We start from the raw sequence: 21,340 nt of genomic DNA, 5'->3' as shown, positions 1-21,340 counted from the left end.
ACCCTGATGGTGAAATTGTTTTTTCACGAAAGGAACTCAAACCAGCTAAACATGGTGTGATCGACTTAAGGAAAATGAAGCTACCATAAAGTGGGGTAACTTTGGCCATACAGGGTAACTTCAGCCACTAACGAATAGCAACACTCATTTTCTCTGCCTCCTAAACTGAAAAATATAAACCGCTTTCAACAACTGAAATGCCCGTACAATAAAACGCTTTATCAACACTCGGTAGTCCAAAGAACATTGGCGGGCTCATTTTTGAGTCAATCCATTTTTTTCGCAGCCCCGACTATTGTCTTGTCTGGTAACAGCAGAAAACAAACTGTTCTCTAGCCCCAGCATTCGATTTTCCATTCCAGTGGTTTATGGGGTCAAAATGTTAGTACCTCTGGTAACTGACCAACCTAATTTGATGCATTGTATTCAAATAGGTTCTTCAGGGAATAGTTTTATGATAAAAGTTGTCCACTTCCGAGGTAACTTCGTCCATGCCAAGAACGTACAGGAAAACATTACGCGGCCGCGGGTTTTGTAATTATGAGCCTGTTTACTTCAAGAATGCTCTAGAAGAGATCAATAAAGCCACAATAACAATAAACAGGGAAGTTTATCCCGACAGGGAGGAGAAAGACGGTTCCTTTTTTCAATGATAAATAGACAGAAATCAGTTGACATGGACGAGGCGCAATTAAGAACTTGATTGACGGCCCATATATTTTCTAAATTAGAAGACAGTGTATTATGAGAACAGTCTACAAGATTGCTTCTTTTCCGATCTCCTTTTCCCTCCATACTGTTGGGCTTTACGATTTTCGTACTTTTTATTTATTATCTTTTGTACCATTATGAATAATTACGCAATGCGACACGTAATTTGTAATATCATACAATGCTTGTTCGCTTAGGCTAAATAAAATAGTTTCTTCTTTGTGAAAAATGTGAATTTGATCACTATACTTCTGTTTCACCACAAATCGTTTTACTTTGTTTGTGATTGTTGATACTGGGCTTTTTGCAGGTTTTTAAAAAACATTCACAGTGGCTGAAGTAACACTACATCAAAGAAAACTTTGTTTTAAAAGATATTCTTATGGCGGCCGAAGTTACCCCAAAACATGGGGTAACTCCGGCCACTCTTTCGATAATCATAATTCATTACTGAATAACAATTAGAATTATGTTCATATTTAGAAATGTAGAACAAACATGGCAGAACTTATATTATATTTTTCAGAAAATTAGAGGGAAAATTTCACATTTTAATTTTAAAAATATACGAGAAAGTGGCCGAAGTTACCCCGTTCTACGGTATAACTAATGTCTCAGCCTCAATTATGGCTGTGATGGTATGGAGGCTTCTGAGGTATTTGTGATGCAAAGTAATGTTAGGTCTTGTGAGAACTTGCCAGTACCTGAAGATGATAAGTAATGTTCATAAATAATTAATCTAACTGTATAATGACTACAAAGAAAAATATTAATGTAATTTTAAATACTCTCACTGACAGTGGCAGAGAAAACATTTAATTTTTATTCCATTGTAATTGCCTAAAACTAGGAATTTTATTTATTTATTTAATTAATTAATTAATTAATTAACTATTTATTTATTTATTTATTTATTTATTTATTTATTTATTTATTTATTTATTTATTTATTTATTTATTTATTTATTTATTTATTTATTTCATATACCACCAACAGAAACCTCCTCCATTTACAGGTGACTTTTATACAACATAATGTACATTACAAGGAATATCATTTGTGAAAAAGACCCACAAGAAAGTAGTATTTAAAAAAGGAGTTCCTCAAGGAATTATGAAAAATATACAAACCTTGTTGCCTTATCACCTAATTCTTCCCTTTCATTTCTTTAATTATTTAAAAAGTTACTTAATAGAAATATGCACAAAATGTCATTCATCACTGCTAACAAGTTCGTTCAGCACCACAGCAAGTAGTGAAGACTTGTCCAGCAGTGAGTAGTATGTGCTGTGAGTAAGGGTAGGTAGCAAGGGTATATATTTTTGTCAAGGTCATGGACACTGAGGTATGATACACCCACTTGCCATGAGCAATCATCAGTCTGGCAGTCTCCCTCAGTAAATGTATCTGTGCAGGTCTGTGTAGTGTATGTTACTTTATTAGTTCTATGGTGGAGAAGGAGAACTTCAGTGCGTTGGAGATGGCAGAAGAGACAGCCCTGGACTCGGGCATAAATAAGAGTATAATCTAAAGGCTTCAGGCAGATTTAATATTATTTAATCGTATGGTGATTTTATACATGATATATATACAAGGCAAAATCAAACTTAAAAGTCCATTTTTCTCAGCCATTCAGTTAAACCAGGTGTGAGAGCGAACAAATCGTCAGGAGTGCCAGGGTACGAATGAAGAGGACATTGTTGGACCAGGTGCTCCATCGTCTGTTCTTCCAGGTTACAATCACACATTGGTGAACTGATCTAACCCCACTTATACCTGAAATAAATGCAACAACCATGTCCAGTCCTTAACCTCTTGAGACGGCACCAGAGGTTCCTCGGTAGGTCCGAACCGTTTGGCTTCTTTGTGGGATCAAGATGGTGGACACTTGTTCCCAATGTTTTTGTTGACCACTCATGCTTCCAGTTTTCATTTAGGTCAAATCCATCTGCAATGAGTTGCTCTGCAGTAACACTTGCTGGTCTTCTTGATTGCAGTCACTGCAGTGACAGATGACAGAATTCTTGGTGCAGTGGCAAAGAGGGTGATGCAAAGATTTTCTTAGCTTCCCTTAGTAGAGCTTGCTTCTGCCTTAATTGAGGTGGAGGGATGTGACTCAGCACAGGTAACCAGGGCCATGGAGTTGATTTGATGGTACCAGTAATGCAACGCATTGTATCGTTCAATTTTGTGTCTACCTTCTTCACATGTACACTTTCCAACCAGACAGTAGCATAGTACTCAGCAGCCGAGTAGACAAGGCTGATGCCAGTTAAATGTAGACAATCGGCAGAGGCTCCCCAGAAGGTACCACAGAGCTTATGCAGTTGTTTCTTGAGGCGACTTTATGAGAAAGCTTAGTGATGTGCTCTTTGAAGTTCAGGGTTCTATCTAAAGTGAATCCAAGATATTTTGGGAAAGGATTGTACCTCAGCTTTCGTCCATTGAGCAGAACTCTTGGTTTGTAGTTTGCAACAAGATTCGCTAGATGAAAACAAGAGACTTCAGTTTTTGTTGTGCTGGGGATCAATCTCCAGGTCTTAGAGAAAGTTGACATCTTCTTGAGGTCCTCCGTAAGAATTTGTTCACCGTCTTCAAAGTTATTACTCTGTGCTACCAGTGCGATGTCATCACCATATATGAACTCATTTGATGTTGTGGTTCATAAATCATGAATGTACAAATTGAATAGCAATGGTGTTAAAACAGATCCCTTGGTAGACTGTTATTTAGTTTTTGTTTGTGGCTTTTAGTGTTGCCTATAAATACTTTGAATTGTCTTTCACTAAGCATGCTAGATATAAGATTCACAATTTCTCAACTTGGTACAACTTGCAGTAGTTTGCAGATCAGTCCCTGTCACCAAACAGTGTCATATGCACCTGTCAAGTCTATGATAAAAGCTTTTGATTTTAGTTGTCCTTTTAAAACCAGCTTCTATATGTGTAGTTAGGGCAAGAACTTGATCAGTGCAGCTGCATCCATGTCTGAATCCAGCTTGTTCAGGAGTATGGTTAACAACGGCTCGAAAGCAGGACTTTGGAGTTCAAAAAGCAGGACAAAACCAGGACAGCATTAAAATTGCTTACATTTTTTGTTAAAACCATTTATTTAGCGTACCTTTTTCTTATTGCTTGGCCACAAGTGAAGTCTCGAAAGCAGGAATGTCACTGACACCTTATTCATGTTGACTGTACTTATCAGAGCTACTTATTTTATTGAGCAACTCCTTATTGTCTTCTAAATACTCATAAAACTGGTTACAAGTGAAGTCTTTCATGTTAAATTTCACTGACACCAACCATTTCACAGAGTCAACATTTAACCTATTTCTTTCTTTGGTCCACTGTGCATTTATTAAAGAAAAAATTCTTTCTACATTGGCATTAAGTGCAGGAATTGCAAAATACACTTCTGTCAATTTTAGTAGCTCGGAAGAACATGTAATATTGACAATATTTAGAAAACCAGCCCATCTTTTAAGGACTGGTTCCTTCAAGAAATTTTCATTCTGCTTTTGCACTTCAACATACTTTTGAAGATTTACAAATTGGACAAATAATCTAACATCATCAATGTGTACACCTTTAGCAGTATCTTCAAGGTCAGTCAATTGAAATCTGAAGTTAAGGTCATCTATTTAAAAGTACTGAATTCTTCAAGTGGTTGTAACCATTTTGCAAGGTACTCCAGGCATGCATTATATACATCATGGACTTCTTTCATGAAGGAATCACTGTCTTCCTGCAACCCTTCCTCCTTCAAAGTTTTCAACATTTCTTTCACTTTCATAGGAACAAAATTATTTGAAAAACGAGCTTGTAAAATGCCGACATTTTCTTCAAGTGCCTGTTTCACTTCAATAATGGAATTTTTCTCCTTTTCAACATAAAGAATGTTCTCTTGAAAGACTGACATTAAAGACTGGCAAAATATTAAATACATTTCACTTAACTTATTGGTGAAAAACTTGTTCAAAATTGTTGGTGGGTTATCCACAGATAGAAAATAAGACCGAAGTGCTGGATACAGTTCAAGCATCCTTTCAACAGCTGGAAAAAGTGACAACCAACAAGTCTTTGTATCCTTCAATAGGGATTTGTAATTCACATGAAGAAATTCACAAAAATTTTTAGCTTTTCATTCCTTATGGTGAATGTAGAAAAGTAGTTGAACACTTTTAACACAATGCTTTCAATGTCAATCGACAATAAATCAACTCCATGTTGAACACAATTATGCAACACGTGTGCTGGGCAGCCTACTCCAATCAAGGTTTCATTAAGCTGAGATTTGAAGTTAGAAAATACATCATTATCTCCTCTTCTTTTCAGGCCACCAAAATTTGTATTGCAGTTATCTCCTCCAAAAGCAATGCACTTCCCCGAAATTCTATTTTGTTGCAGGACATCTAACACCACTGAAGAGATTGTTGCAGCTTTTTCATTACTAACACTGTGCAGGTCAATTAATTTTGCTTGCAGCCCTCCATTCCTGTAGTCAAAATACTGTATGAGCACAGGAAACAGTTTTATATTCCCATGATTGCTGCCATCCATACAAACACCAATGTATGATACGTCTTTGACTTGTTTAATGGCACTATCTACAAAGTGAGGTCCAAGTACATTATTGACAATGGCCTCAGACTTTGTACGAGCACAGTGAATATTTTTCTCTATTTCAGAATGTTCAGCAGAATGTTGTAATACCTATTCCCAAGAAAGCCGGTGCTGACAGGTGTCAAAACTATCGCACCGTTGGTTTAGTATCTCATGCTTGCAAAATTTTAACACATAATGTTTACAGAAGAATGGAAAAACAAGTTGAAGTTGAGTTGGGAGAAGATCAATTTAGCTTCAGAAGAAATGTAGGAACACGTGAAGCAATCCTGGCTTTACGTCTGATATTAGAGGATCGAATCAAGAAGGACAAGCCCACGTACATGGCATTCGTAGATCTAGAAAAGGCATTCGATAATGTTGATTGGACCAAGCTATTTAAGATTCTGAAGGTGATTGGGATCATATACCGAGAACGAAGAATTATTTACAATCTGTATAAAAATCAGTCTGCAGTGATAAGAATCGAGGGCTTTGTAAAAGAAGCAGCAATCCAGAAAGGAGTGAGGCAAGGCTGCAGTTTGTCCCCCGTCCTTTTCAATGTTTACATAGAACAGGCAGTAAAGGAAATCAAAGAGAAATTTGGAAAGGGAATCACAATCCAAGGAGAGGAAATCAAAACCTTGAGATTTGCCGATGATATTGTTATTTTATCTGAGACTGCAGAAGATCTCGAGAAGCTGCTGAATGGTATGGACGAAGTCTTGGGTAAGGAGTACAAGATGAAAATAAATAAGTCCAAAACAAAAGTAATGGAGTGCAGTCAAACGAAGGCAGGTGATGCAGGAAATATTAAATTAGGAGATAAAGTCTTAAAGGAAGCAGATGAACATTGTTACTTAGGTAGTAAAATAACTAGCAATGGCAGAAGTAAGGAGGACATAAAATGCAGATTAACACAAGCAAGGAAGAGCTTTCTTAAGAAAAGAAATTTGCTCACTTCAAACAGTGATATAGGAATTAGAAAGATGTTTTTGAAGACTTTCGTGTGGAGCATGGCATTGTATGGAAGTGAAACATGGACGATAAGTAGCTCAGAAAGAAAGAGAATAGAAGCTTTTTAAATGTGGTGTTACAAAAGAATGCTGAAGGTGAGATGGATAGATCGAATCACAAATGAAGAGATACTGAATCGAATTGGTGAGAGGAGATCGATTTGGCTAAATTTGGAATGGAATATTTTTCCACCAATAGAGCATATCAAAAATCAGATCAAAAATTAGATGTATGGCTTTTCAGGCGTTTGCTCTATTAACCAGCATTTCGTCTTAGGTCTGACTCTAGACTCGTCAGAGTGGGATGTATCAGACCCTACCCACTGATGTTGGGGTGTATGCAGGTGAAATTTATCAGAAGCCTATTTATGAGGCACAGTCTGATAACTGCATACGGGAGATAAAACTCCACAATGGATTCCAAATGAAGAGATACTGAATCGAATTGGCGAGAGGAGATCGATTTGGATTCCATTGTGGAGTTTTATCTCCCATATGTAGTTATCAGACTGTGCCTCATAAATAGGCTTCTGATAAATTTCACCTCCATACACCCCAGCATCAGTGGGTAGGGTCTGATACATCCCACTCTGACGAGTCTAGAGTCAGACCTAAGACGAAATGCTGGTTAATAGAGCAAACGCCTGAAAAGCCATACATCTAATTTTTGATCTGATTGGCTAAATTTGACGAGAAGAAGAGATAGAATGATAGGACACGTCTTAAGACACCCAGGACTTGTTCAGTTGGTTTTTGAAGGACGTGTAGGTGGTAAGAACGGTAGGGGTAGACCAAGGTATGAATATGACAAGCAGATTACAGCCGATGTAGGATGCAGTAGTTATGCAGAAATGAAAAGGTTAGCACAGGATAGGGTGGCATGGTGGGCTGCATCAAACCAGTCTATGGACTGATGACTCAAACAACAACATTTCAGAATCAGGAAATAATTTAGATGGAAGCTTAGACATACAATCAATAGTTTTGTAGCTGCCATGATGAATAGCATTGTGATACACAAGAACTCCCTCTGCAGCAATTGCATTTTCGTTTAGTGATGTACTCTTGTTGAAAAATATCAACACATTATTTGAAGTTGAAGTTGAGGCACTTTGAACATTAGCTTTATGTTTTCCCATTGTAATGTGACTTTCTAAATCCATAGCTCCACGATTAGCCACAGAAGCGTATGTTCCTGGTTTACATTCTAGATACATGGCTTCTTCGTCAGTGCAGCCCTTTTTCAAGCATTTATATCTTTTCTCCAATTCAGCAGTGAACTTATTTGTCTTTAGCTTCTGTTTCCATATGCTATCGCCAACTTCGACTATCGACTTCCACCAGCGATAATATACTAGTCAAAGACTACAGGAATTTAATAAGTTCAAGCTGCAGCTGAAGTCAAAGGTTATGGAATAAGCGAGTCAAGTTTACAAAAATGGGTTTCCAGTTGGAAAAAGTTCATTTTAACATTATTAGACGAAAATACGGACAATCAGCAAATAATTAAAAAATAAATACGGATGCCAGGACAGGCGCTAAAAATAAGGGCATGTCCTGGTAAATACGGATGTCTGGTAACCCTATTCAGGAGGAGTAACAGCTTCAATGAATGGAGCTATTCTAGTTAGGAGGATTCATTCAAGAAGCTTGAATATGCAACTAGGAAGTGCTAATGGGCAATAAATTTCGGGGCTGTCCTCAGGTTTGCCAGGTATGAGAATGGCTATAACTTTTGACAGTTTGAAATGCCTGGGCAATCTGTTCTCTTGGAGTATGTACGTGAAGAGAGAAGTGAGGCAGTATATACAATGCGGGCCCATGTTCTTAATAAATTCATTATAGATATTGTTGGGACCAGCAACCTTGCCGATTTTCAGTTGTTTAATTGCATTTTCTGCTTCCACCGTGGAAAAGGGTCTGGAAAGTGGCTCGTTTCTCAGGGCACTGCGCTTGAGTTTAGAAAGGTTTACTATTCTGGTATGATTCTTGTCCCTCTTTGTCCTTGTGAGGTCTATGATCTAGTTGGCAATAATGTCAGGACTCAGTTTAGGATGCAGCTTTTTGGGGTGTTGCTTGCCAGTTAGCCCATTCAAGATTCTCCAAGCTTTCCTGCTTGACTCTGCAAAGTTCATTTCTTTGAGTGTAGCTTCCCATTTCTCTCATCTGTTCTTATTTAAAGAGTGGAGTAGCTGTGAGCCCACTGTTTGATTGGTATTCTTGGTACAAAGCCTCACTATCTTCATTCCATCCAGGTACATATTCCTTTCTGTAACCCCTAAGAATGTTGGACTTAGCAGCTTTGATAACTAGTTTAACAAATTTGTTGTAGTTATTCGCCATCGGCTGAAGATTCTCCGCAGCTAGACTGAAGTCAAGGTCTTTTGTGAATCCATCCCAGTTGGCTCGTTGAAAGTTCCATCTGGGTAAGGGCATTGAGTTTACCACAGAAATTTTCAAACTGATTTCCACCATAACAGGTCGGTGTTGACTGTTTGGGAAGTTGGACAGAACAGTGCGAGTAGTGTTGAGTGGTTGGTCTAGTTGATCTTTAGACATGAATGTCAAGTCTGGTTTGTAATCCTTGTTCCAGCATATGGAGTGGAAGGTTCCCTTGTCTTTTACATCAAAAACCAAATACATATTGTTAGTTTCTGCCCATAAAACAAGAGACTCCCCATTCGCATCCACAGTGTCATACCATCAGTTTGTGTGATGGCTGCTGAAGTCTCCAGTGTATATACAAGGGTGATCAAAAGCCGGCAGCACTGTAGGAGTCCAATTCACACACGGAGGCTTCTACATATTGACCATTTTTAAGTTATTTATCTGAATTGCTATAGTGTAAATGTAGCCATCTTCAGTGCAACCAATTACTTGCACTCCATTTAAACTTGACTTCACATAAGTGACTATTCCATATTGTGGACGGTGGATAGCTTCGACCAGTTCAGGCAGATGAGGCTCTATAAGAGGGTTGATGGTACCTCAGTAGAGGAAATGCTACTGAACTACCATGACTCAACGGTTTACTTGTCAGAGAAGACGGGCTTCGGTACGGTGAGTGAAGAGGAAGAGAAAATGCCAGATGGACTGGCTATGAAGGCGTCGCTCGGTTTATCTCAAGTCAGCGGCAGTCCATGGCAGTTTCGGTGTTTGACACCACATGTCTCATGCCTATGTGCCATGGTGAATGATTCCAAAATCACAGTGTGTGGGTCACTTCCTGGCAAGCTGCGATCCACCTTAAACAAATCTATGCCAGTGGCACTTTCTTCAGCTGTTACTTTTCACTCCAAGTCCAACGAAGCACGGAAGCTTCGTCAAGTTCAGCCCCGGCCTAATCCCAGCCATTCTATGTGATCTGTGTGGACGTATGTTTCATCCCAAGATTGGGCTACTAAGTCATATGACACATATTCACAAAGCATTGTGAGTGTGAAAATGTAAACTGCTGAAAAATACGTTTACTCGGATATGAGTTTCAGACGATGACTTTGTTAGTGTGTAGTCAAGGAATAAATGACTTTTTTTAAATTGTATAATCATGCCATTATTCTACTTAATTGTAATACAGGTGTAATTTATTCCTTTGGTGAAAGTGTTATTGTATATTATTGAATCAAAATCTCAAAATAAAAACTCACTGTTGCTGCAGTTAACTAGGTAAAGTGCACACTTTTACTTCTCTGTTGAAATTTGCACAGAGAGCACTAAAAACTTATTTTATAACTGTTTTCTTTGGTTGTCTTCCGACCCCTCCCCTCCCCGTCCATATTCACCAGACCCCAGTACTTTCTGTTGTCTATAAATTTTTGTCCCCAGCATTTAATTCCTAATTACCACCACTGTTCACTGGCAAAAACAACCCACACCACCTAGAGTTTGTTATTAACAGGAAAATACATATGTTTGTTACAAGAGAGATATTACAATTCTCTTGGATTTCAGTTAGGTCTTTATTTTTCTTGACACTGGTAACATTGTTTACAGCTGGAGGATTACAGAATTATGGGTAGCCATATTTTTTATGTCAGTTTCTGAAGTTGTGGTGAGTATGGTATGAATAATTGTAACATCCTGGTCCTGAAGAAAAGAGATTCTAGTAAAAGGAATTATTGTCTGAAAATGAGCACTGTCATTATAATAATTTAAACTAGACATTAGATTAGAAGAAATGAAAACTTACAAGTTGAACTATTGTAATAACTTGGACATTATTTCAACATAACCTAACTTCTGTCAGACAGAAACAATGTATGCTTTTTTAAAAATAAATGTATATAAAACAGTACCCGGTATAATAAAAAATATCTGTGGACCATTAGTTGAAACACACACAATCACTGGACAAATACTATCCTTAATTTTCTCTGCTGTATAGAGTAAGGATACCAGATCACAGAGCAAGAAAAGTATTACCGGTAACAAATGGAAAGTACAGTACCAATATACATTTCTTGTCATGATCAGAGTATTTAAACTGTTCTTTGGATCAATGGTAGAGTATCGGTCTCTGGTTTCTAAGATTATGTTTCAAACCCAACAGAGATTGTCGGGTTTTTGATAGGCCATTCGGTACTCCATGCCATATGATGTTGGTATGTAAAAGATCTCAGGAGAGACATTCAAAGTTTATCCACAAAAATCAATTACAACTAAGCCATAGAACGCTCAAGAGAGGTCTGGTGGAGTGAAACAGAAGGTCAAAATGACAAACAGGCACCCTAAATAGTGTGGAAAAAAAATGTATGCAACAATTATAATCAGATTATTTAGTTTTAATGTAACAAAATATTATCAGTAATTGCAGCAAAGAATATTAACAGACTTGATTGTTTTTAAACAATTGGCTTTATGTCGCACCGACACAGATAGGTCTCGTGGCAGCAATGGAAGAGGAAAGGGCTAGGAGTGGGAAAGATGCGCCCATGGCCTTAATTAATGTACAGCCCTAGCATTTGCTTGGTGTGAAAATCATAAACTACAGAAAACCATCTTCAGGGCTGCCGACAAAAGGGTTTGAACTCACTATCTTCTGAATGCAAGCTCACAGCTGCGCACACCTAACTGCACGGTCAATTCACTTAGTAAACAGACTTGACTTGAATAAAAAGAGGAATATTCCTTGAAGATCCACCTATTTAACACAACATATAATCTCACTTGATTAAGTATACATTTTTAAATATCAAATTGTGGGACATGTTTTGCCTTGAAATAGGCGTCTTCAGTCGCACATACATTTTTAAAATATTAAAATGACTATCATCTATTCTTAGGCTATTAACAATATTCTGTCCCCTATAAAAAGTTCTTAAACAATTAATTTGTGTTGTCCTTGTCTAAAAAACACAATAATTAAAATACAATATGAATTATTAAAAAAGTACACACACTTTTTATAATTTTTTGTTTTAAAAATCTTCATATGTAAGAGTCTGGCAATATGTTGCACTCAAAAAACTGCCTAAGAAAGAATGTTAGTAATTTTAATTTAAAACAATTATATACAGCTGAAGATGCATAAATCAAGGTCAAACATGACCTGCAATTTGATATTTTACAATGTATATGTAATCAAGTGAGATTATATGTTGTGTTAAATAGGTGAATCCTCAAGGAATATTCCTCTTTTCAGTGAAGTAATATATTGTTCAATATGGACCAAAATCACAAATTTCTTGACATGTTATAAAACAGACTTCAGTCAAATATAATAAAATATTGTAATTTATGACATCAAGATGAACATCCCCACAAGAAATTCATCTCATAGCTTCTGTGGATCTGGTATCTGTGTGTGTGATTCCTCTACGGATTAATTCTAGATCCCAAGATAGCAGGTTCAAACCCAGCAGAGGTAGTCGGATTTTTGAAGGGCGGAAGAAAGTCCATTCGACACTTCATGTTGTACAACGTCGGAATGTAAAAGGTTCTGGTGACACATGTGGTGTTCATCCAACAGAATTCATTAAAACTCGGCCATGGGCATCCAACAAAGATTTGGTTAATCTGCCATCTTGTCAACCCAGAATACACAGAAACGTTAAATTGATGAACAAGCAGCAAGATGGTGTCAAATTAAAAATGCCTGCATACGGTAGCCGAGGCCATATGATTATTATTAATTTAGGTTAGGATAATGGTTCTAAGACTCCTCTTAATGTAAGAGTGAGAAACTCGGGCAATAAGGAAAACAGAACAGGAGATGTTGGAAAGGGAAAAACTTTACCTTTTTTTAAAACCATTTGTTTTATGTTGCACCGACACAGATAGGTCTTAAGGTGACGATGGGATAGGAAAGGCCTAAGAATGGGAAGGAAGCGGCCGTGGCCTTGATTAGGGTACAGCCTCAGCATTTGCCTGGTGTGAAAATGGAAACCACAGAAAGCCATCTTCAGGGCTGCCGACAGTGGGACTCAAACCCACTATCTCCCAGATGCAAGCTCACAGCTGTGCACCCCTGACTGCACGGCCAACTCTCCTGGTAAAACTTTACTAATGGGTGTGCAAAAGGGAGGTTAGACCGAGCTAGTGGCTGTGCAGTTTGGGCCACGTTGCTATTAGCTTGCATTCGGTAGATAGCGGGTTCGAACCCCACTGTCGGCAACCCTGAAGATGGTTTTTCTTGATTTTCATTTTCACACCAGGCAAATGCTGAGGCTGTACCCTATTCAAGGCCACGGCCGCTTCCTTCCCACTCTTGTCCCTTTCCTATCCCTTTGTTGCCATAAGACCTACCTGTGTCAAGAGTGACGTAAAGCAACTTGTTAAAATAATTAAAAATTTATTTTTAAAATTTTGATTTGTGGAATAAATTATTTATGTTTCGATTGCTTCTGATGGGAAAATTTGCTTTGATTTACAAGTGCTTTGGATTACAAGCACATTTACAGAATGAAGCAAAGTTGTACACTATTAAAATAATACCTTTATATACAACAAATATTGTAATGTAACCCATTCCTGCTTTTAATATATTCGTTTTGGGGATACAGCCAAGGAGCAGGTGGATAACTTCAAGTATTTAGAATGTGTGTTCTCCCAGGATGGTAGTATATTAAGTGAGATTGAATCAAGGTCCAGTAAAGCGAATGCAGTGAGATCGCAGTTGGGATCAACAGTATTCTGAAAATTGGAAGTCAGCTCCCAGATGAAACTTTCTCTACATTGGTCTGTTTTCAGACCAATGGGAGTTGCTTTATGGGAACGAAAACTGGGTGGACTCAGGAAATCTTATTCATAAGTTAGAAGTAACAGACATGAAAGTAGCGAGAATAATTGCTGGTACAAACAGGTGGGAACAATGGCAGTAGCGTACTCAAAATGAGCAGATAAAGGCTAAGTTAGGAGTGAGCTTGATGGATGAAGTTGTACACATAAACCGGCTTCGATGGTGGGGTCATGTGAGGAGACAAATGGAGGAGGATAGGTTATCTACAAGAATAATGGACTCTGTTATGAAGAGTAAGAGAAGTAGAGGCAGACCAAGGCGACAATGGTTAGACTCAGTTTCTCACTATTTAAAGATAAGAGGTATAGAACTAAATGAGGCCTCAGAACTAGTTACAAATAGAGGATTGTGGCAGCATTTAGTAAACTCACAGGGACTTGCAGACTGAACGCTGTAAAGCATAACGGTCTATAATGAAGATATATGCATGTATGTACGTTTATTTTGCAGATGGGAACTACATGGAAACCAACTGCCCTAGCTGTGAGTCTTTGTTTCCTAGCAGGGCCCATAGTGTATGGATTCAACAATGTAGCGCACACACTGAGTCCACTAGTAATATTATGTGCAGCATCAGCTATCATGTTGAGTGTGACAGGAGTTGCAGTTTTGTGTTCAGCATATGTAAAGAATAAAATGTTTTATGGTAAGTAGAATCATATATGTCAGTATTTGTTACAAGGTCCATTCAACAGAGATTGGGCAAAGAGTTTATAGGTGGTGGTAATAATCATTTTAACCTGGTCCTAACATGTGATTTACAATTATCTTACAGCAATTATATTTATACTCTTCACTGTGCAATATTGGTGGCTGTGTTAACTTCTCAAAGGAGTTAAGGAATGTTTGCAGAATCTCTTGTATGAATTGTATATGAATGAGAAGTTTCTTCAACAACTGGGTTACTATTTGCGAATTATAACGCTCCCCTACTACTGTCTACAACAAAATGCTACCTTGCCTGCATTTATATTGTCCTCTACACTTCGGATCACCACTACTTCATCTGCTATTGTCTGCTGCCATCATACAACTAATGCCCAGCCTGTCAACTCAGCTTGTCCCCACATCATTCCAATGTTACATTCTGGAATAAACTCGGTCCCTCACTTTATTTGAGTGCTATCTCACCGAGTTACTATAAAAGACTCATTCACTTCATCTCGAACTCAGTCCGCTTTCGACTCTGGTGTGGTGTGGAGGGTCTTTGCTATACCGTGTGTATCACATGCTACTATTTGTTCCCGACTATCTGGACTTGTCCTACGTGATTCTGCTTGAGCAAAGTGATATAATTTTAATTTTGTGCTAGGACTTGTTTCCCACAGCCCTTCAGACTCTATGTTGCAGCGTATTTTTTAAAATTGCTTTTATTCCTCACCCTGAAGTGGTGAGGGCATGTTAAAGGAGAAGAGAAATATAGGTGAGGGGGATGGAAGGGTATGGTGATATCTTAAGAGGTAGTTTTAATCAATTTTGTGGGTAAGAGGTATGATAAGAGGGTATATTTAATTTATTTGTTTTGCAGCATTACTTCAGCTGTCTTTATCTATACTTGTGACCAAAAACTGGTTGTGAGTGCGCGATGCTCTTTTTCATGTCTTGTTCATTGAGTTTGGACTTTGCCAGTAACTCGATGCAAGGAATTTTCAGGCCAATTATCTACGGCTATTCACTTTAATCATCGATGAACTATTCTTTCCATCTTTTGTTAAAGACTGAATAAAGTGTTATGCGGGACGATTCCTCCTATGCTACACCTGGCCCCTGTCCCTTTCCTCTCCTTGATATAGGGTTCGGCATCTTGTTTGTTTGTTCTCGGCCTATATGCCATTTTATCCACCTCTTTTATGAGGCAAGTTTGTAAATTAATCTTTGAATACTGCGTTTGCAGGTAACAGCACCCTCTTTAAAAAAACTTTCTCGATGTGGCTAGACCACGTTTTTGATACATTTGTTGTTATAATTCAACCTTGTTAAACTTATTAATCTTTTTTGTTTAAGTTACTGTTGGTTTCAAATTGTCTCTAAACCTTGTGTCCCCTCCTCTTGTTACATTATGTTGTGGTTTTAATTATTTAAAATATATGTTGCAGTCTAGATGTTGTACTTGAGATTCTCTTGTTGTTGTTTTCTCCTTCACCTTGAACCTACCATGGACAACCTATGGTTTCCAAACTGCTTCCAGCAAAACTTATGCTAAGTTGACATATGAATTACCTCAAAGGATTGCTAACAATTCTAATGCTATTTGGTCATCTTATTATTATTATTATTATTATTATTATTATTATTATTATTATTATTATTATTATTATTACTATTGCTGCTGCTGACCAACGATACATTGCAGAGCTAAACAACCTCTACATTTGCAGAGTTTACACCTCTAAAACCTTCCAACGTCACAACTGGCAGCAAAGTATCACAGAGTAATTATCTACCAGTACTAGCCTTGTGTGACACAGCCTCTAGCCGCCTGACTTGCTACTCACTACCGCACTCCCAAATGACTAACTTGTACTCAATTGCGCTCCCAGTTCCAATGTTTGTATCGACCCACAGGAGATTGTAGAGAAACCATCTTACTATTTCTGTTTTCAGATCATTCTGGACTCCTATCTACTGTTAGCCAGCTTCCAACATCTTCACAGGATTTGGCCAGCAATTGCTAGAGCAACTGCTGGCCCTGCCAACGCACTGTCGCCTCAGTACCAATATATATATGGTTTGCTATTGGACATTATAAATTTTCCACCTAACTCATTGCTGATTGTCAGCGTTTCGCCCCAGTGTGTTAAGTTGGGCTCATCAGTTGGTAAACAGCACACCCATCAACACGCGTGGCTAGTGCATACCGTGGAGGCCACTGCGTAGGCTACTTGGAACCACCAGCAGTGCTAATGCACTAGGACTCATTTTCAAAAATGATGCCTGCCTGGCTGTCAGATGAAATGAAATGTCGTATGGCTTTTAGTGCCGGGATATCCCAGGACGGGGATGAGGATGAAATGATGATGAAGACAACACATATACCCAGCCCCCATGCCATTGGAATTAACCAATTAAGGTTAAAATCCCCAACCTGGCCGGGAATCGAATCCGGGACCCTCTGAACCGAAGGCCACTATGCTGACCATTCAGCCAACGAGTCGGACGCTGTTAGATGATATATTACTATTATTATAAATTTACTGATTCGGTACAAATATTTCAGGTTCCCTATGGGAATCAACATCTATATCACTGTCGCCTCTCCACCCATATTTTCATCTTCAAGCAGCCCTCTGCACTCTTGACCTTCAATGTCACATTATGTTTGATTTTCTTTCTCCTTTCCACTAATAACTATCCTTTTGTGTGTTCCTTGGTTGTGCCTTAACTTTCAATATTGTTATTGTCATAGGCATTGTCTTTAAGATGTTAGTATTTGATTATATTCTTTCCAGCTTTCTGTTTATTCGCATTTACTAGTACTGTGGACTTATTCATCCCCCTCGAGTTAGATGGCTTTGTATCGGGCTTCATGAACGTATACCTGGAGGCTGGGGAGCCATATCTGAAGTCTGCATGGGGAGCAATTGCTGCCTACTGGGATGGCACCTTTTACCTGGCTTGCTACCTCATGATGGCGTACAAAGCTTCAAATGGGTAACAATGTTTGTATTATTTCTTGGAACTTTTAGTACCTCATGACATTCTGTCTTCCAAACTGTTACACTTTATGCTGTATATCTTTATTTCTCTCTCATTATCTCTTTGCAAACAAATACGAAGGCAAGTCAATAAGTATCTGCAATTTTGCTCTAATTGTCTTTAGGTTGGCTTTATGGGACAGTTTGCTTACCAGCCCCTAGATGGCACTATTGTCTATGTGTGTGGAGGTTTCAGCATTATCAGATCAGTACAGCTTGCGCTGTTGCGATGTAAAGATGGCCGCGCCACTCTCCGTTTGCACCAAGGAAGAACAGCATTCCGTTATCTTTTTTTTTTTTTTTTGGTCTGAGGGTGTACCAAGGGTGTACCAGGAGCGGAAATACATAGGAGACTTTCAGCACAATACGGGGACAATGCTTTTCCACAGCAGATGCTTCAATTCCATGCTCTGATATTTGCTCTCTGGTTCAAAGTGGTGAACTCATATTTCATCTCCAGTGATGATCTGTTTCAGAAACATTTCACCTTCATTAGCATGACGGTCCAGTAAATGCTGACAGATTCTCACACGATTGTGCTTCTGCTCTTCATTGAGTTGTTTTGGAATCCATCTCGAACAGAGTTTGTAAAAGTTAAGCCTGTTATGCATAATTTCATTATCAGATCCATGGCTTATATGCATATGGTTCGACACGTCATCAACAGTAACTCATCTGTTATTCAGGATCATGTCACACACTTGTTCAATTTTGGCATCAGTTACAGCTGCAGATGGACACCCGAATATTTCCTCATCCTTTACGCTCGTGCAACCCCTTTTGAACTGTTCAGTCCACTGGTAAACACTTTGCTGTGACAAAACATTGTCCCCGTATTGTGTTGAAAGTCTTCTATGAATTTCCGCTCCTGGTACACCCTCAAACCACAAAAAAAAAAAACCATGTTACGAAACGCTGTTTTTCCTTGGTGCAAACAGAGAGTGGCACGGCCATCTTTACGTCGCAACAACGCAAGCTGCACTGATCTGATAACACTGAAACCAAACATAGACATAGACAACGGTGCTGTCTGGTGGCTGGTGAGCACACAACACCATAGAGCCAACCTAAAGGCAATTAGAGCAAAATTTCAGATACTTATTGCCTTGCCTATGTAATATATATTTTTTAAATTTGCTTTATGTCTTACTGACTCAGAGAGGTCTTGGGCTATGAGTGAGAAGGAAGTGACCATGGTCTTAACACACTGAACATGGTGCCTTAGCGTTGCTTAGGCACCTTTATTTACTGCCATATACAGGGCCTGAGTGCTGATTTTCTTACTTATTTATTTATTTATTTTATTTATTTCTATTGTGTCAGAAGCATACATAAGTTTAAAATTAAAGATAAGGAAAAACATAAAACATAATATAAATACTCCAATGGCGAAGAGCCACATTAAACTATGTGAGCCCAAAACCTTGCAACATCAAGTGCATTTGGCTTCGCTTTAACCAGGTCTTCTGTTGTGCAGCTGAATGGGCATGAACTGCATTGCAGCAAATGGGCTGTGGTCTGCTCTTCTCCACATACACACAAGGTACTGTCCACTTCGAAACCCCATTTCTTCTGGTTTACCCTGCACCGCGTAACACCAGAGCGCAGTCTGTTCAGTGCTCTCCAATTCACCCAATCTGTGACATGGCCAGGAGGGAGTTCCTCTTTTGGGGTCATCCATTGACTGATCCTCGTATGTTGACTCCTGACGCGCCATTCTTGAATTCTTGCTTGCTGCGCTGTTCCTGCAAGTGTTTCGGTTACTCTCAAGAAGCTTTTCCTAGACTTAAGCCGCTGGCGTGGTGGTTCATATCCAAACAAAGGGTGGGCTTCCGATGTCAACACCTTTCTCTTTTCTTTCTTGGCTGCCACTTCACGGCGAATATCGGGAGGTGCTATCCCTGCAAGGCAATACACTTTTTCCAAAGGTGTAGGTCTCAAACATCCAGTAATAATGCGGCAGGTTTCGTTGAGTGCTACATCAACTGCTTTGGTATGGCAAGATTTGTACCACACCGGGCATGCGTATTCAGCTGCGGAATAGCAGAGCGAAAGGCCAGATGTCCTCACTGTGTCTGGTTGTGCTCCCCAAGATGTTCCAGTTAGCTTCCGCACAATATTGTTTCTAGCAGCCACTTTCTGCTTGATGTTCAAACAATGTTTTCTGTAGGTTAAGGCACGATCCAGAGTGACTCCGAGGTACTTCGGGGTAGGATTGTGTTGTAATGCTATGCCTTGCCAAGTGACCTTCAGAGTTCGGGAAGCTTCTCTGTTGTTTAGATGGAAAACACAGGTTTGCGTCTTAGTTGGGTTTGGTGTTAGTTGATTCTTCATGTAATAGCCAGCAAGAGTGTCTAGAGCTGTGGACAATGTTTGTTCAATCGCCTCGAAGTTATCCCCCTGAGATGTGATGACACAATCATCAGCATAGATGAAACTATTCGTCCCGGCAGGAAGAGGCTGATCATTTGTGTAAATATTGAAAAGCATTGGTGCCAACACGCTTCCCTGAGGTAGTCCATTCTTCTGTATCCTCCACCTGCTTCTTTTTCCCTGGAACTCAACGAAGAAACTTCGATTTTGAAGTAGGTTTCTAATGGCACAAGTCAGATGGAAGTCCTTTGTCATGCTGTATACCTATCCAAGGAGAATTCGGTGATTAACAGTATCATATGCTGCCGAGAGATCTATAAATGCAGCTCCTGTGATTTTCCGGCTTTCAAAGCCATCTTCTATGTGTTGACTTAATTTCAACACCTGCGATGTGCAGCTTTTCCCTCTCCTGAATCCAGCTTGCTGTGGAATCAGAAGTGGCTCGATTTTATCAGTCAACCTATTGAGGATTAGTCTCTCCAGAATCTTAAAAAGATGGCATAATAAGGAGATTGGCCTGTAGCTCCTAGGGTCATTTTTATCTTTGCCTGGTTTTAAAATGGCTATGACCCTAGCCTTCCTCCATATTTTAGGTATCATGGAAGACTGAATGCAGTTATTCATGAGTTCTAGCAACCAGCACTTCGCAGTAGGACCAAAGTTCTTAATTTGTTCCATTCGAAGGTCATCGAGTCCTGCTGACTTCCCAATCTTACACTTACTGAGAGCTAATTCCAGTTCAGTTAGTGTGAAATGCTTAGATAACTCATTGCTCTCGTCTGGTTGTCTGACTATAGGATTCTTCCCTACTTTCATGGAAAGCTTTGGTTTTCCATTAAGCAAAAGTTGGTGTGCTATCTGATCTGCACTCACATTGACATGTGTGTTACCTTGCGTAGGATCATTGCTCAAGTGTTTTAAAAGTCTCCAAGTTTCTTGACTGCTCCTACCCATATCGACTTCAGACATCAACTTCATCCATGTCTCCTTCTTTGCCTGGGAGATAGAGGAAAGAACACTTTGTGTTGCTTGAATCGTTTGCTCACTAAATGGGTCTTCTTCGTGAAGCCTGTAGTAATCTTGCAGCAGAGCAGTTGTTTCACGAGTTATACCTTGAAGGTAGCGTGCCCTGCAGCCTCTGGGAATTGATGCCCGTGAACAGAACTTCACGATATCAATGAATTTGTCATAATCTTGGGGTATAGGAGAGACAGTTTTTATCCTCTCATCCAACATACTGGAAAACCTTTTCCAGTCAGCCTTTCGAAAGTTATATCTCCGTCTGAACCGAACTTCGTGTGGTCTTATGGGTGAAGAGAGGTGACATATTAGTGGCCGGTGTTGTGTTCTTGGGATTGGTGAACCCTTTTCTTTAGAACATTGCTGCACAAAGCAGTTGCTCACAAAGAGAAGATCTGGGTTATACCCTCGGTGCCATCTTCCACTGTTGAAGGAGGAGGGAATCTTACTGTCATGAATAAGGGAAAGCTCCTGAGTTTCAGCCCATGCAATGACGATCTTTCCATTCTCATCTTCTTGAGCATATCCCCAGACGTGACTACGGCTGTTAAAGTCACCGATTACTATTGACTTTGTTTAATTACCAAAATTTGCAGGTGGTAAGAAAGAGAACTTTTCATTTGGAGGCTTGTACACAGATGTAATGGTCATGTTGCTTAACTCCATGGTGATTATTTCGATGTCGT

General features: G+C 39.1%; 2 protein-coding genes across 3 annotated transcripts in view; one reads left to right on the top strand and one right to left on the bottom strand.

Annotated features, from left to right (window-relative positions):
• The window catches only part of LOC136882097 (pyridoxal phosphate homeostasis protein), a 108,714-nt gene that overhangs the window by 26,175 nt on the left and 61,199 nt on the right, over nucleotides 1-21,340 (bottom strand). The gene's annotated exons all lie outside the window — the stretch shown is intronic.
• The window catches only part of LOC136881931 (transmembrane 6 superfamily member 1), a 40,921-nt gene that overhangs the window by 2,910 nt on the left and 16,671 nt on the right, over nucleotides 1-21,340 (top strand). The window contains exons 1-3 of one of the 2 annotated variants that reach the window (XM_067154385.2): nucleotides 13,749-13,833; nucleotides 14,017-14,212; nucleotides 17,016-17,217. In XM_067154385.2, coding sequence (XP_067010486.2) covers nucleotides 13,831-13,833; nucleotides 14,017-14,212; nucleotides 17,016-17,217 — 401 coding nt within the window. In that variant the 5' untranslated portion in view covers nucleotides 13,749-13,830. Of the gene's footprint in view, nucleotides 1-13,748; nucleotides 13,834-14,016; nucleotides 14,213-17,015; nucleotides 17,218-21,340 lie in introns of those variants that run through there. The other variant, XM_067154387.2, reaches the window with a different exon arrangement.

This window comes from Anabrus simplex, chromosome 10 (genome assembly GCF_040414725.1).
Source record: "Anabrus simplex isolate iqAnaSimp1 chromosome 10, ASM4041472v1, whole genome shotgun sequence".
Lineage (NCBI taxonomy): Eukaryota > Metazoa > Arthropoda > Insecta > Orthoptera > Tettigoniidae > Anabrus > Anabrus simplex.
This window is presented reverse-complemented; position numbering and strand designations above follow the sequence as displayed.